At 38.5% G+C, this 18297-nt stretch overlaps 1 protein-coding gene across 3 annotated transcripts in view; it reads right to left on the reverse strand.

Moving 5' to 3' along the window:
• Nucleotides 1–224: 224 nt before the first annotated feature.
• The window catches only part of FSTL5 (follistatin like 5), a 540589-nt gene continuing 522516 nt past the window's right edge, over nt 225–18297 (reverse strand). For 2 of the 3 annotated variants that reach the window (XM_007071285.3, XM_043545924.1), the window contains one exon: nt 225–2736. In XM_007071285.3, coding sequence (XP_007071347.2) covers nt 2034–2736 — 703 coding nt within the window. In that variant the 3' untranslated portion in view covers nt 225–2033. The remainder of the gene's footprint in view (nt 2737–18297) is intronic. The other variant, XM_007071286.3, reaches the window with a different exon arrangement.

The raw sequence follows: 18297 nt of genomic DNA on the forward strand, positions 1-18297 counted from the left end.
GATAAATAGAAGTCCTGAGTCTTTCTGTGTAAAAGCAAATGTAAAGCTTCCCAGTTGGTAAAGTTTCTCCAAACAAAAAACATACGCTGCATATATCATTCATGATATGCAGTAGGTGATGAAAGGCAGATGAGCCTCTTCTCCCTTGGCCTTCAAATAAAAAGCAGTGTTATATGTTTCTTGGTTCACTACAATAAAATATAATTTATGGCTGTATTGCAACATTCACTGAAGTCAAGAACATTTAAAATTGAAAGGGTTTATTCTCCTTTTGTCAAGCATTTTCTACATACAGAACATCCACATGGTATAAATTACAGAAGAAAAATGCATAAGAGACAGACTACTGTAAATAATTGAGTAACAGTTTACATGGCTCTCATTCACAATGGGAAAAAATTGTTAAAAAGGAAAACAGATTCAGTAGCTAGAAATGTAAGCAGATTTTTATTTTAATTAAATCTACCTGCCAGGAAGTTTCCTCAAGCTAAAGAGAGATCTACTGTATCACACAGCACAGGATGCTAAATACACACACAATTACAATGCTAGAAAATTTCAGGTTTCTAAGTGATTTTACACAATCTAAACTGGAGCAAAATTTTACTTAGAAAAGCTTTTTTTTTCTAATTGTCTTTAGTAAACAGAGGACAGCTTAAGAGCTCATAAGCATTCCTTAGGAAAATAAAAATAAATAAAAATTACCCCCAAATATTTATGTCATTACTGTAAGTCTGGATAGATGTTTTACTGCTGGCTTCAATTAGTCACATGTTTATTTTTTTCTGATTTTATGTGCTAACATTGTTCTAAATTTAAGAACCTTATTCTCATTTAGATGTGCAAGCTATGTTTAAATTTAGAGTAACAGTTAGTTAAATTAAAAAAAAAATACAAGGGAACTTTTTTTTGCTATAATCCAATTAGAGATTTGGAGTGGCAAATCTACTAAGCAAATGGAAGAGGTTATGAAATACTTGTACATGACATAATGCACAAGCAAAAACTCTATCCACTGGTTGTTGTCTTAAATCCAGTTCTGAGTTTTACGTTAAGTTCTTCAAAATGCATGTCTCACAAAATTATTTTAAAAAATAACAGTTTTCTTGCCAGTACAAGTGAAGCTTCATATCAGTATGAGAAAGTGTGATTTATTCTAAGCAGATACACATCTTGTTTCTCTTTAGTAGAAACTCCCTGTTGATGCAACCCTGTGATAGCAAAATAACCTGACACTTAGATCTGTTACAAAAAAGGTAAAATTTCTGCTATCAATTGAAATGATCTCAACTAAAACTCACAATAAAAATAAACTTCTCAAACTACAGTGATCAAAAAACAGAGTACAGAAAAAACTGCAAATATAATTTGCCATTTTTTTCCTTAATGTGCTCCACAACCTGATGGAGACTAAAAACTTGAGATACTAAATGCTTCTTTTCAATGACACAAAATCCTGTAGCCACACTGGGAATAAATTATATAATTTCTACTCTTCCTTTTCCTTGTGAGACATTCCCTTCAAGGCACAAAAAGATTAAATAGTGGACAGGATAGAACATTTCAGTTTAAGAAGTCTAAGGTTGCACAACACTTCTTATTTTTGTTGGAAGAAAACCAAACTGGAATTTAAATATATTTCAGTATGCCACTTACAAATGCAATGGATCATATTAAGTCATTTGAAATTCCCTGAAGCATAGGTTTGTTGTTTTACTACCTTAAAATATTGTATCATCATTTCATAATTAAGCTTTAGAATTGCTCTCATTATTAAGGTGTAGCATAAATTTCAATATTGATTTTAATCAACCAACGTATCCTCAGATGGTCATTAGTAATAAGTCCCTTTGATGAATAATCGGTTTTAACAATTTTCTATGTCAGAGTTAATATCAAATTGTATCTGAACCAAACAAATGACAGATACAGAAGGGTCTAAATTTCAAAGGAAAACAATGTAAATTTAAAGAATGAAGTTAAGTGCAATGTACTGTAGAACTATTCATTCGGTAATTATCTAATATGATTCCTTATGCTTCTCCAACCCAAATTACTGTGTTGCCTCTCTCAACTTCAGTGATTTCACAATTTAACTTATTGAGTCTTCCATCCAGGATAAACAGGGATTCCTTGGAAGGTGTCATAAGGTACTGGCCAAAGAGACCACTGTCCTTGATTAGCCGGTTCTTACTGCTCCATGGCCATTCTTCTGTCTTGACAGGCTCTTTAAGGCTCTTCACCATTTTCACTTTGCCAGAGGAGAGCTCTACAAAGAGCACATCAGTTTGTGTGCTGGAACTAGCATAGATGTTGTACTGATGGGCTTCAGTAAATGATGGCTGAAAAGCAACATCAGATATGTGCAAGTTAGTGTGAATATCAAATGCATCCTGTACTTCTCCTCTGATTGTAATGGACTGGACCCTCATGAGACCTTTCACATCATCAATGCTGACAAGGGAGTGCCCATCTGGAGAGATATATGGGGTGCCTGTCACATCACCATTGTATCCAATCACAGAATCAGTGACACTGTCCACAATAAGCTGTGGTAGAATGGCCCCAGTTGTATCAGGCTTGCAGCAGATAAAATAATATCCTCCGAGGTGTGTATAAGCCAGAGACTGAGGAATGCAATTATAATCCTTTAAACTAATTGTCTTGATGTATGACATAGTTTCAAGATCAATTTTCTGGAGCACAGGCTCATCTTTGTGAAGAATAAATCCAAACCTAAGAGGAAAAAGCACAACATCAAAGAAAGAAAGCCCATAGTCTAATTATGCACAAACGTGCAATCTATGTAAGCAAATAGAGGAGTTAAGATGTATAACAATATGTTCCTGCATATCTCAGCTTCAAATGTTTCAAACAGTAAGCTGCTTATAAATATCTATGTTTTCTTGGCTTCTTTGCAATTATAATTCAGAATTTGTAAAGCAAAATATTTTAAAACCATTGATCTAGTTAATTGGAAGAGCATAATTTGTTTTTTTTTTACAAAGGGTAAGAGGTAAACATTATTCCGGATGTGTCTAAATCTATTGGCATTTTCTATGTTACAGTTATAAAATCAAGTAACTTTTACCAAAACCAGAAGGGATACAAAGCTTGAATATCAAGATGCAGTACATCCCACATATTTTAATTCACTTAATTTAGTTCTCATATTTTGTTGAGAACATCAGATTAATCCATCTGAATTGCTATTCAGATAATAATCCAAATCCTTCTAATTGAATTCATCTGAAATAAATATCAAATAAGGATTTAAATTTATGTCTTTCAACCACAAGGACCTCATTTATAAAATTTTTAAACAGCCCTTCTTAAATCACAGAATGTCGATTGAAAATGAGCTGTACAATTAAACCCTAAAATCCCTAAATTTTATATTGATAAAAAAATTAATATAAACTCCATAGTAGTTCTCTAACTATCTGCACATTGTCCCACAAAGGAGCATTTCTGGTCCCATTAATTATTGCATTGCACTCACACAAAAACCTTAAACATTTTCTAAAGCTTAGGAAGTGCACAGTACTTGTTTCCCTTCAAGACAAGAGCATCAGCAGCATTTTTTCTTAATAGGTGCTTCATCTCGACACACATTTCAAACCCTAACTGACCCCTGGATCCTGAGAGCCAGGTTTTCTTGCTGCTGAGTGCTAATATATCTGGAAAGCCTGACAATCTGAGCCAACGGGTTAATAGGATTAACAACAAATAAGGATGACAGTGATGCTGGGACAGGAAATTGGAATGGATTGATTGAACAAGATTAGGCTCATATTGTGTTTTGGAAAGTCTGATTTTGGATGCCTTTTCTTTTAGCTTTGACCTTGACTAAAATACGCTCCCACACTCTTCTCATGAAGCCTACTGAGACTCTTGATGCATGATATTGTGTTGCTGAAGGTAAAATACAGTATTCATACTTCTGTGGTAAGAGCAATGTAATTTGGCTAATGCTACACACATTGTGAATTGGCAAATGCACACGTTTGTCAGGCATTTAAAACAATATTGGGCACAATTACATACAGAACTACCATTTGTAACACGAGGTCTCTTGTCGAGCAACAATATGAAATCTTAAAACTATACGGCCCACTTCAATGCACATATCAACACACTGCATCCAAATGCAGAGAAGTAGCCGGATTTAATAAAGGTGACTAGAAAAGAGTAAATAATAACTAAATCCGGATGTCCTTTATGTAATGGCCTCCACTGAGAGTTATCTTTGGGGATTGATCCCCACACCTCCAGTGCTAAATGTAAAGGAACATTAATTGGTCGCAACAATGGATTCATACTCTCCATGAATCAACCGATTTAACACACTTAACAGTACTTACCTATTACTCAATCTTTCCCATACGAACCATTCAACTGGATTTTTATTTGGCAAGCAATGACTGGGCCAGATAACGTCTTCAATTCTGAAACAAAACTCCCCTTTGACTTCACCTTTAATACCAAATTCCTTCCTCTTCCCTCACAAAAATTGTAACATGAAAATTGCTATGTCAAGCATTCAAAAGTCAGTAAATAAAAATCAAAAATGGTTTGTCCCACAACATTAACTCAGCTTAACAACACAGCCTTTCTACTATATGGTGTGCGTTAATAAAAACAAAAAATACATTTAACAAGGAAAACAGGATTTGAAACCACCATGTATTTGTAACACAGCTGAGTTAACACTGTGGGAGAAAATCTTAACCTTTGGCATTTCTTGACTTTTGAGATGAGTGAATACAATTGACGATTTAAAAAAAAATCAGATGTTTTCATTTAAATCAGATGTTTTTTATAAATTAAATACATTTTTCTTTTAAAAATAAACCTGTTTAAAATTAAATTTAAAATTATAACAATGTATATTAAGGCCTAAACTTGCTACAATTTATAAGTTGACCTGTGGCCATGATCCTGAAGAGGTTCTGAGGCAAACTTAATTTATATATAGTTTGCAAAATTACCTTTATGAGTCAAGCCAATATAGCTAAAGTGAAAACAGAAAACATACAGTATAAATATTAACATTATTAATGTTAAGGTAAGTTTGGCAATCAAGCTGAAGCCTAGCGATGTCTATTAGTTGTTATATTTTTGTTAGTAGAAATAGCATAGGAGTTAGCATAGATTATAAGATTTAGCAATATGTGCCTTGTGATAAATGTGTAAACTGCAAAAGTACCAGTACAACTTTTGAAATAATGAAATTTTAGGAACTTTGTAACAGGAGCTGATCACATTGATGTATTAAAACTATTAGGAAATGTACTGATGCAAATAGCTTATGTTAAGAGTTGAAACCTTAATTATGGTCTTTCAGGATACCATACACAGGCAAGAGGCTTAAATTTAACAAGTTATCATCCTGGACATGTGTGGGTGTTCAGGGTATAAAAGCTAATGTGTGGATATTCACAAGTGGGTTCAACAGAATGACAAGAGCAGGCAGCAGGCCAGATCCTCACTTCCACTTACAACGTGCTCCACTTATTGTTCTTTCCATCTTCATTTCTAAAGGTCTCCATGAGATTATAAGTATGAGCAAGAGAGGGGGACATTTTGTTATCTTTACTTTGCTTTATGATAATTTTCTATTCTTTCAATTATATTTATCTGTAACACCTAAAACTCAATGTCTGTGCGTGCACCTACCAATCTCATACATAATAAAAGTGACTGAAGAAAAGAATCTGTTGTTAGTGACCTGTGCAATTTCCACTCTAAAGTTATCAAAGGCTACAATTAAAACATTTAAATAAATAAATGTGCTGGAACAATGAGCCCTCCTCTGGTTGCTCCGTCTCAAAAGAGATATATTAGAATTGGGAAAGGTGCAGAGAAGGGCAACAGAAATGATTTGGGGTACAGAACAGCTTCCATATGAGGAGAGATTAAAAAGACTGGGACTGTTCAACTTAGAAAAGAGACGACTCAGGAGAGATCCGAGAGAGGTTTATATAATCACAAATGGTGTTGAGATAGTGAATAAGGAAGTGTTATTTACATAACACAGAAACTAGGGATCACCCAATGAAATCTAAAGGCAACAGGTTTAAAACAAAGGAAGTAACTCTTCACACAAACCAGTCAACCTGTGAAACTCATTGCCAGGGAATGTTGTGAAGGTCAAAAGTATAACTGGGAACAAGAAAGAATTAGATAAGTTCATGGAAGACAGGTCTATCAATGGCTATTATCATAAAATGGTTAGTATGTTACAGATAGAGATAACAAAGATTTTCTTTTAAAAATAGAGTATCTGCATCACATTTGAAGAAAACAATATTTATAAACATTAAAATGAATCTAATCCTGTTCCTTAGAACATAATGACTATCCAAAGCAGCAAGTTGGCAAGTTTTCATCAAAATACTGGGGGGGGGGGGGAGGGAAGAAGTTCAAGAACAGAATACCTATAATAAGTAACTGATTACGACTAGCAACATGTTATCAAAGTTATTATTCATTGACTTATTTTTTACTGAGCTGGTCATATAGGGACAAACTTTCAAACACTTCACATTAGAGTTGGAAAGACTCAGAAATACTCAGTCAGCCCAACAATATAGTTGAACAGATGCGGCAGACTGGGAAGTTTGGGAGGGAGTAGCTGCCAAACCTGTGCTTGGAGATAAGGACTCAATGAATTGTATTTCTGGTACATTTGTTTGTCTCTGTGAGGGCTGAGTGACAGTGGTTAGGGGCCTCTTAACAAGCTAGATGAGAGAGATCTGTTTGTTCACACCTGCATGAGGACTGTGCGGCTGACCCCATGTTTGAGGTTTTTGAGGCTCTGTCTACACTGCAGCTGGGCGGTGCGACTTGGGCAAGCTCAGCTCAGTATAGCACACTAAAAAGAGCAGTGTGGATGTTGCTGCACTGGCAGTGATTGGGGCTTGACACCTGACCTTGGACCCAGAGGGACCGGCAGGCTTGGATTTGGACAGCTAGCCGAAGCTGCCACCAGTTCCACAATGCCCATGCTGGTATCTGTAGTGCACTACCTTGAGCTGAGCTAGCATGAGTTGGTTCTATCAGGACTGGGAATCACACCTCCCATCTGCAGTGTATTCACATCCCAAGTGGTTAATCCCTCTCTGTCTTGTCAGCATGGGGTTAAACAATGGAATTTAGTATATAAGTCTGTCACCAGGATAACAGGTGTACAGGAGCAGCAAGCAAGGGAGTTTGGTTCCTTCTGTTTAGGTAGAGCTTTACACCAGATGGGAGATATGTAGGATGATGGAATAACTGATACGCCTGCCCTGGGTATGCTATGTTTTCCTTTCTTCTGATAGACAGAAGAGATTTCTGGTGCAGAAACTGTAAGTTGGTGCCTACACTGAATGAGAAGATATATGGTCTGGAAAAGCAAGTTTCCACATTGCATAGCATGAGAAAACAAAGACTTTTTGGACAATCAGACTCAGAAATCATTGACACAGATGCCACAAGGGGAACGACCAACAATAAAGGAATTGAAGAGAATAGAAATTGAAGAAACAGACTGGTGATTTGTGACCAAGAGGTGAAAGAGAACCAGGAGACATTCAACCCAGCTAGATGTACTGAATCATTCTCAGATACTCATGAGTCGACTACCAAGGAACTGGTCTCTGGGAGGCAGAAGAGAAAGCTACAGGATATACCTGATGGATATCTTTGCCATATGAACCAAGCAGCTACAAAGAAAGATTCTTCAGTCATCCTAAAAAAGGCAAGCATTCATCATGGGCAACTCCATACTGAGAAGACTGGACCAAGATTTCAGCAAGGGACACGAGTACAGCAGGAGAATGTGCTGTCTCTTTGGAGTGAAAATATGAGATGTAACTGCAATTTGGATGCGACTCTGAAGTCATGTGGCAAGTCTCCACTGATGTTCATATACACTGGAGCAAATGACATGGCATGATTTGGAACTGCACATATATAGAAAACATCAGGTATCGGGAAAGGGAGCTGAAGAAGGGGAAAGTCCAAATGATATTCTTGGCTGTGTGAATAGTGTGAAGCTGAAGGTTTTGGTTTTGTGGAACACTGGGCCATATTTCCGTGGGAAAGGGGCCTGTATAAACAGAACAGTTGACATCTCAAAAGTAAGGGGAGGTTAATCTTTTCCACCGGAGTGCCAGGAGTGCATTAAACTAACAAAGCAATGGGGAAGAGGTATGGAGACAAATTTGGTACAAAATCAACTCAGCATGTGACAAACAATGTAAAGATATAATTGGCATTACTGAAACTTGGTGGGACAATTCACATGATTGGAATATTAAAAATCACTGGTTATAATCTGTTTAGAATAGAGAGAGTTGGTCAAAGATGTGGTGACTCTATTAAAGACACCATTGCCTATTTTACAGCTATTGATAATGCAGAACCACTGGATCTTTAATGTGTATATATCAATGTGCTAACTATCAACGCCTAGGAGAAGATACTTGTGATGGTCAGTTACAGACCAGCAAATCACAACGAGAACAGGATGAGTAACTCCTTAAGCATCTGCCTGTAATGTGTGGAAAGAAAAAAACTGTGATGTCAATTTGGGGGAGCCAGTAGTAAAAACACCAATAAAGTTCCTAAAGGTTATAGAAGATAATTTTCTAACACAAAAAAGTATTGCATCCACCACAAGGTAACTATTTTGGACCTCATTATGATGGTCATCAAGCACTGAACTGAAAGTTGGTGATTGTCTAGTGACCAGTGATTTTGACCTGATTCCATTCAATATGGGCAAACAGAGGACAATCTCAACCGGTAATACTTGGTGCTTCAAAAGGACTAATTTCCCAAAGCTGAGGCAAATTATGAGCAAAACTGTTTGGGAGGAAAAAGTTAGACAGGAAAATGTGAGTGAAAATTGGAAATTCTTTAAGAAGAATGTATTATATGGCCAAAAAGTCAAGATTCCAAAAAAATAAGACAAAGGACAAAGTTGGCTAAATGCCCAACTTTGTTCAGTGGTAAAGTGAAGGCAGAAATTAGAAATAAAATAGAAACAGATAAATGAGAAAATAAAGGAAACATACAACAAGCAATATAAATTAGATGGGTTTCAGAGTAGCAGCCGTGTTAGTCTGTATTCACAAAAAGAAAAGGAGTACTTGTGGCACCTCAGAGACTAACAAATTTATTTGAGCATAAGCTTTCATGAGCTACAGCTCACTTCATTGGAATTAGATGCTATCAAGTGTAGAAAATTGATAAGTGAGGCTAAAGACACCAGGGAAAAATTCATGGCTAAAGAAAATAAGGGGAAGGGTTTTTTAAGTACATTAGTAACACAAACAATCATGGCAATGATATAGACCCATCACTAGAGGAGATGGTAAAAGTATTATTAATGATGCAAAAAAGGCAGAAGTGTTCAATAAATATTTCTGTTCTGTATCTGGAAAGAGACAGAGGGTGTACTCATCTCATATAAGAATGATGAAGTACTTTCTAGTTCATCTGTAACTAAGGAGGATATTAATCAGCATCTACTAGTATATAATGATGATAGGGCAGACATACAGTGTGGTCTAGATCACTTGACAAGCTGGGCCCATTCATACAAAATGCTTTTTTATACTATCAAATGAAAAATTATACATCTAGGAATAAGGAACACAGTCCACACCTACAGAACAGGCAACTGTATCCTGGAAAGCAGTGACTCTGAAAGAGACATAGGGGTCATATGCTGGTCTTCACTAAGAGGAGATCGACACTGCTGCTGCAATCGATGCAGCAGGGATCAATTTAGCGGGTCTTCACTAAATCAACGGCAGAGCGCTCTCCGGTTGACCCCGGTACTCTAGCTCCCCAAGAAGATTAAGGCAAGTTGACAGCAGAGCATCTCCCATCGGTGCAGCGCAGTGAAGATATCGCGGTAAGTCGACCTAAGCTACATCGACTCCAGCTACATTATTCACGTAGCTGGAGGAGCGGAACTTAGATCGACTTACCCCCATAGTGAAGACAAACCCATAGTGAACAAGCAACTCAACATTACCTTTTAGTGCAATGCTATGGCAAAAAGAGCTAATGTGATCCTTGGATGTATAGCACAGGAATCGAGAGCAGGCATGGGGAGGTGATTTTTCTCCTGTGTATAGCATTGGTGAGACTGATACTGGAATACTGTGTACAATTCTAGTGGCCACATTTAAAAAAAAAGATTTTGAAGAATTAGAGAGGGTGCAGAAAAGAACAACAAAAGTGACTTGACGGCTGAGCAAAATGCCATACAGGATGAGATTAGAGCTTAATTTGTTTAACTTATTGAAAAGATTGAGGTGTGACTTGATTACAGTGTGTACATATGGAAAAAAATACTGGGTACTAAAGGGCTCTTTAATTTAGTGAGAAAAGACATTACAAACAAACCAGTGGCTGGAAACTGAAGCCACAAATTCAAATTAGAAATTAAAGGCAATACATTTTAAACAGTGAGGGTGACTGACCACTGGAACAAACTACCAAGAGAAGAGGTGGATTCTCCTTATCTTGTTATCTTCAAACCAAGACTTTCTGTAAGATCTTCTTCAGCCAAACACAAGTTATGCTTTAGTCAAACACAAGATGTTAGGCTCTATACTAGACTAAGTGGGTGAAATTTAATGGTCTCTGATATACAAGAAGGGCAGACTAGATGATCTAGACTGATAGCTTAAATACACAATTTTTCTAAAAATCATGGACTGAATAGAGATACTGGATTTATGATTTATTATAATAATCTAAACCCACTTCCTCTCCCTCTCCAGCTTCCCCCACCCCTTTCCCTCCTATGACTGGAAAGGTATTAACGGGACACTTCATCTTGAATGATCCCTTAAAATACTTATGCTAACCAATCTCTTCCACCTTGTATTTAGCTGTGACACTGTGAGTACTTTTTCCAGCCCTGAAGAAGACCTCTGTGTAAGCTAGAAATCTTAACTCTCATCAACAGGAGTTGATCCAATAGAGCTATTACCTCACCCACCTTGTTTCTCTAATACTCTGGGACCATCATGGCTATGATAACACTGCATAGGTGATTAATGTTTTTTTTCTGTCCTCAAACTATGAAACACACAGTTAGTCCTATTTTAAGGCCTTCTCTACACAAGAAAATTACATCAATTTAATGAAATTGGTTTAGAAACTGATTGAGGTTAAATTAATACAGCCTCCTTATTTAGGCACTCTTTATTTTGGTTTAAGAGTGTCTATACAAGGGGGCTGGATTGATTTAACAAAATCTGTTTCTGAACCAATTTAGTTAAACTAATGACATTTTCCTGTGGAGTCAAGGGCTCAAGTAACACCAAATAGGCTGCGGGCAAGCCAGCTTATCTAGCAGCTAAAAAGTTGTAATTTAACTGAATTGTTGCAAAACCTTAAAATCACCAGTTTAAAAAAAATCAGTTGGAGGGAAAGTGGGAGGAAGAGAGAGATTTTAAAGAGCATTTTAAAAGGCTTCTTTTCTATTTATAACTGGCTTTTTTAGAGAGAGTCTCTGAAATTGGGATGGGGATGGGTATATGAATGTGCAGGGGATGGGTGTATGTGTGTACGGGGGGCAGCTGTGTGTGTGTGCGTGCATGAAAGGAGAGTCTGCTAGTTAAGGCACTGGACTGGGATTCAGATATCCAGTTTAAGTTCCTGGATCTGCCACAGACTGCTTGTACGACCTTTAAAAAGTTAATCTCTCTGTGCCTCAATTTCCATCTCTAAAACAGCGATACTACTACTTTATTTCTGACATCCTTTGTCATCTTCTTAGATTTCATATTTTTGGGGGCAGAGGCTCTCTCTTACTTTCTGTGAACACAGCATGACTAGATGGTGATCTCGATTAGGGCCTCTAGGTGCTACTGTAATAAAAATAAAAGGAAAAAGAATGTACACTTCCAGCCATTGGAGGTAGGATGTATTGCCACTTCTCTCGCTTGGAAAGTCTGGTGGGAGGAAGCAGAATTAGATTATGGTTCAATCTCAGAAGAGTCCCATCAGCCAAGCTGCTGTGTGGACACATTAAATCAACACATCTCAGTTTGGCCTGACAACTTATTCTTGGCCAGATCTTCCCTCATGTTGGCTGTGCTGATCCCCTACAGTCCTTCAGTGGAGGGAAGATTGCAGCTGCCTTCTGCTACAAACCCTACCCAATAGACTTTTCTCTCCCAAAGGCCACAGCCAAGGACTCACCAGAATAAACACTGGGTTGCTGATTCCAGCCCACTCTATTAAAACATTTATGGCTGGAATTTTCAAAGGAGCTGGGCACCTAACTCACTTAGGTTCCTTTCAAAATTAAGCCTATAAAGTAAACATGCCATAAGATAGCATGCAGAGGCTCATGTATTCATATAGACCTTGGATTTTCATGCCATGTTTGGACCATTTTAAAAAGAAAGATTTTAGTTTTTAAATTAACCTCACAACATTTTTGGTCTATAGCTTTTATCATGTCCATACTCTGCTGATTTCACACAAGGGCATTTCAATTAACCTTTTCTGAAATAAAAAGAATGAATGACCAGTTGTGATCATACACTGTTCAAACTAAATGTCCCCTCCAGCCTAAAACCATGTCTTTTTATAAGGCACTGATCTAGTAACTGGGGAGGGGGTTTGTTGGTGTTTATAATTTTACATTTTAAAAGACTGTCAAAAGGCTGGCCATTCTTTTGAGGGATATAAATCTACATAAATAAATACTAATACAATGCACCATTGCTGACAGGTGTTTTTATGTTAATCAGCCATAACAATGTGGAAACTCCTCAAGTAGCAGTGAATGGCTTGGGGGACTAGCACTGGGATGGATATGGAAGCTTTTCTCTCAAGATTGCCAGTTGTATGCAGTGTTGTTGTAGCTGTGTCAGTCCCTGAATATTAGAGAGACAAGGTGCGTGAGGTAATATCTTTTATTGGACCAATAGCTTTTGTTGGTGAGAGAAACAAGCTTGAGAGCTTGTCTACACTGGCACTTCACAGCGCTGCAACTTTCTTGCTCAGGGGTATGAAAAAACATTGCATTACCACTGCACTCCCAGTGCTGGTAGCTACGCCCCTCGTGGCAGCGCTTTAATGTTGCTAGTGAAGATGTGCCCTGGGTCTGGAAAACACAGAGTGTCACAACTAAATACAAAGTGGAAGAGATTGTTTAGCATAAGTAGTTAACAAATATTTCAAATGACTATTCAAGGTGAAATGGCCCATTAATACCTCTCCAGTCATTGGAGGTGGGGGGGGAAGGGGCAAGGGGGCTGTTAGTGGGTTATATAAAGTGTTCACCCATGGGTGATGTGGTATTCTTGTCTTTTATCATTTTCCTGTGAGAGTCCATTTAAGAGCGTAGTGATTGTCTGATTTCATCCACATAGTTGTTATTGGGGCATTTAGTGCACTGGATGAGGTACCATATGCTGTGATAGGCATGTGTAGGACCCCTGGATCTTGAAAGGTGTGTCACAGGCAGTATTGATCGTTGTAGCAGTGGAGATATGGCTGCAGGTTTTGCTTTGGTTGTTCTGGCAGAGTCTGGTGCTGCTTTGAGTTGGTGTGTCCTGGTCTGTGGGGAGCTTGCTTCTGATGATGAGTTGGAGAGGTTGTGGGGTTGTATGAAGGACAGAGGAGGGAGTTTAGGAAAGATTTCTTTCAGGATGGGGTCCCATTGAGTATGGATTGTAATTATTTGATGATACCCTATATGGTTCCAATGTTGGGCGGTAGGTGGCAATTTGGGGTGTGCAGTTGGAAGGGGGTTTATTTCTGTATTCAAGCAGGTTCTCTTGAGGTATTTGGGTGGCCCATTCCATGATGCAATCTACTCTGGTGGAGTGTCCCTGTTTGGTGAAGGTGGTTTTGAATGCATTAAGGTGTATATTCCAGACTTTCTCCTCAGAGCATATTCTGTGGTATCCGAGTGCCTGACACCTCTGTAATAATCAGCACCCCCCAAAATACACCTTTCAATATCCATGGGTCCTACACATGCCATCACATCATGTAGTGTACCTCATCAAGTACACTAAATGCCCCAGTAACAACTATGTGAGTGAAACCAGACAATTACTGCACTCTTGAATGAACTAACACAGGAAAATGAAAAAAAGACAAAAACACCATATCAGCTGTAGCAATTCTCACAAAGTGATCACTCTGTATCTGACATATCAGTTCTCATCCTCCAAGGAAACCTGCACAAAACTTTCAAAAGATGAGCTTGGGAGCTAAAATTCCTAACTTTGCTAGAAACTAAAAACTATAGAGCAAATAGAGACACTAGTTTTATGGCTTATTACAACAATCTATAATCCACTAAAAAAAAACCCTCACCACACTTCTTTTGTCTCCAAAGACTGGAAGGATACTAATGAGCCACTTTACTTTGAACAGTCCCTTGAAATATTTCTTTACTACTTATGCTAAACAATCTTTTCCACCTTGTATTTAGCTGTGACACTTTGAGTACATTTCCCAGACCTGAAGAAGAGCTCTGTGAGAGTTCTAAAGCTTGTCTTGCTCACCAATGGAAAATTTCCAGTAAAAGATATTACCTCACCCATTTTGTGTCTATGACACTGCCAGTTAGAATTTCGCCTAGATTAATAGCAAATTGATTAGGTTGGGGTTAGTTCTACTTTGAGAGGGTGGTTGGACTAGAAGACCCCCTGAGGTCTCTTCCAACCCTAATCTTCTATGATTCTATGACTCTATGAAATGGCCATTTTTGCCATCTCATGTTTTCTCAATGTCCTATATGAAATGAATGGTTTGTTATTTCAGTCCTGATTCCTAGGAGAAGGATGTCCACTTCACAAAACTGGCTTTAAATAGAACCTATTGTTGACAGTCTCAGCAGATTGGTTAGTGATTGATTCGGCAGAGATTTCACTATCCACTTAGCTTTATATAAGGTTCTTTCTGATCTGTGTGGGGAAGTCTGTACTGTTACCCCCTATATTTCACCTGCTCTGTGGATGCAGGAATTCAATCTCCATGACAAATTTCAAAAGCACTTAATTTTAAAATATTTTTGTTTTTTAAAAAAATATAGCCACGCATAATCATGCCAAGAAATTATGCCTGTGGCTTATGTGCTGTACGACTATTTTATGACTAGGCCTCCAGTAGAACAAGTGATACATCACAGAGCCTTCAGTTTTCCCAAATGATTCATGGGTAAGACGTGGTGTGTTTAATGCAAAGTTTCCTCTCATACAAGTTGATATGCAGAGTCCTCCCACTGTTCATTAATCCCTGATTAATATTTATGAGTTCAACCCTCATATCTCCTCCATGCAATAAAATCATGCACAGTATCAGGCAGCCTATATGGCATTTGTCAGAGCATGTACTGGGAGCTCAAACAACTCAAGTCTGCAAGACTAAGTAGCTAAAACTTATTTTTTTCAACCATTTACTTTACAATTAATGAAGGTGAGAAGTTGTAACCTGCAGGCACATCACTGCATGTAGAATATTTGTCAGAGTTTCAAAAGCTGTAGTCAGTTGTTTCTTTCTTCATTTATTCCATCTGACTGTCTAATACAAATCTCAATCTTCCTAGAGGTAAAGAAATTTAGCCAAATTGTATTTTGTGACTAACAACCAAAAGAAGGGTTTCAGAGTAGCAGCTGTTTTAGTCTGTATTCGCAAAAAGAAAAGGAGGACTTGTGGCACCTTAGAGACTAACAAATTTATTTGAGCATAAGCTTTCGTGAGCTACAGCTCACTTCGTAGCTCACGAAAGCGTATGCTCCAACAAATCTGTTAGTCTCTAAGGAACCAAAAGAAGAAAATTGAAGCAATAATACCTTGCTCTTCTATAGCACTTTCTAGCTGGTTGTGGTGCTAGAAGCACTCTACAAGCATGAATGAATTAAGCTTCATAATACCCACATTAAGTGCTCTGGGTAAGTACTATTATTATAGTACCAGCTTGGGTAAATTGAGGCAAAGAGAAGTTAAATGACCTCTCTGAAATCACACAGCGCAGGTGGGAAGACAATCCAGGAGTCCTGACTCAGTGCCCTGCTCTAATCATTAGACCATACTTCCCCCAGAAGTAAAGCACAACCAATACAGATAGTTATGTATTTTTCTAATTCAAATGAAAGTAGCTATATTAAAACATATAGTATCTTTAACTAACTAAGTTAACAATATGTTCCAGCTGACTCCCTGTATTATCTCAAAATCTATATCTGACACGAGACTTTTTTTTACTATGTTACGTGTTCCTTAATACTTAGCTGTGCTTATATTAATGTGTCTTGCCTCCTGTAAAGGAAAGACTGAGTAATGTTCAGCCTAAAATACAAAAGAAACAGCTTTTTAGCTGAACTTCATATGAAAGCTGAGGTGAAATATTTCAGTTCTTAAATAGTAGTTACATTCATAGTTAGTAGAAAAAAATGCACAGAGAAGTACAAATGGATACATTTATTATAGCTCTAAAGCTAGAATTGGAACACATTCTGAATAGCTCAAATGCTGGGACATAGTTGAGAAATGGATGAGCTCTTCTGAGCTCTAGATTTATGGAACCAATAACCAGTATACAGGCAAAACCAGAGAATGGGAAAAAACTACCAGCTTAGATCTCTGCAGCATGTTTTCTCACCCCTCCCCCATGATGAAAGACTTCCACTACCTTCCTATATCCATTGACAGCCACTGCAAACTAGCTCTTTTTCATTCAACACCCTTCATGGTCATGCCTCTCAAAATTCCTCTCTCCAGTTTCTCCATTCTGCCAATAACAGCCTCTTCTCCCACTTTGAGGTCAGACTGGACTTCTACATAGAGTGCTTCCGCCAACATGCATGGGCTGAAATTGTGGAAAAGCAGCATCACTTGCCCCATAACCTCAGCCATGCAGAACACAATGCCAACCACAGCCTCAGGAACAACTCTGACATCATAATCAAAAGACTGATAAAGGAGGTGCTGTCATCATCATGAATAGGTCGGAATATGAACGAGAGGCTGCTAGGCAGCTCTCTAACACCACATTCTACAGGCCATTACCTGCTGATCCCACTGAGGGTTACCAAAAGAAACTACACCATCGGCTCAAGAAACTTCCTGAAAAAGCACAAGAACAAATCTGCACGGACACACCCCTAGAACCCCGATCAGGGGCATTCTATCTGCTACCCAAGAGCCATAAACCTGGAAATCCTGGATGCCCCATCATCTTGGGCACTGACACCCTGACAGCAGATTGTCTGGCTATGTAGACTCTCTCCTCAGGCCCTACACTATCAGCACTCCTAGCCATCTTCGAGACACCACTGACTTCCTGAGGAAACTACAATCCATTGGTGATCTTCCTGAAAACACCACACTAGCCACTATGGATGTAGAAGCCCTCTACACCAACATTCCACACAAAGATGGACTACAAGCTGTCAGGAACAGTATCCCCGATAATGTCACGGCAAACCTGGTGGCTGAACTTTGTGACTTTGTCCTCACCCACAACTATTTCACTTCTGGGGACAGTGTATACCTTCAAGTCAGCGGCACTGCTACGGGTACCTTCATGGCCCCACAGTATGCCAACATTTTTCTGGCTAACTTAGAACAACACTTCCTCAGCTCTCATCCCCTAATGCCCCTATTCTACTTGTACTACATTGCTAACATCTTCATCATCTGGAGCAATGGAAAAGAAGCCCTTGAGGAATTCCACCATGATTTCAACAATTTCCATCCCACCATCAACCTCAGCCTGGACCAGTCCACACAAGAGATCCACTTCCTGGACACTACAGTGCTAATAAATGATGGTCACATAAACACCACAATATACCGGAAACCTACTGATCACTATACTTACCTACATACCTCCAGCTTTCATCCAGACCACACCACATGATCCATTGTCTACGGCCAAGCTCTACTATACAACCGCATGTGCTCCAACCACTCAGACAGAGACAAACACCTACAAGATCTCTATCAAGCATTCTTACAACTACAATACCCACCTGCTGAAGTGAAGAAACAAATTGACAGAGCCAGAAGAGTACCCAGAAGTCACCTACTACAGGACAGGCCCAACAAAGAAAGTAACAGAACGCCACTAGCTGTCACTTAGAGCCCCCAACTAAAACCTCTCCAACGCATCATCAAGGATCTATAACCTATCCGGAAGGACGATCCCTCACTCTCACAAATCTTGGGAGACAGGCCAGTCCTCGCTTAGAGACAGCCCCCCAACCTGAAACAAAAACTCACCAGCTACCACACACCACACAACAAAACCACTAA

The sequence above is a fragment of the Chelonia mydas genome, chromosome 4 (genome assembly GCF_015237465.2).
Source record: "Chelonia mydas isolate rCheMyd1 chromosome 4, rCheMyd1.pri.v2, whole genome shotgun sequence".
Lineage (NCBI taxonomy): Eukaryota > Metazoa > Chordata > Testudines > Cheloniidae > Chelonia > Chelonia mydas.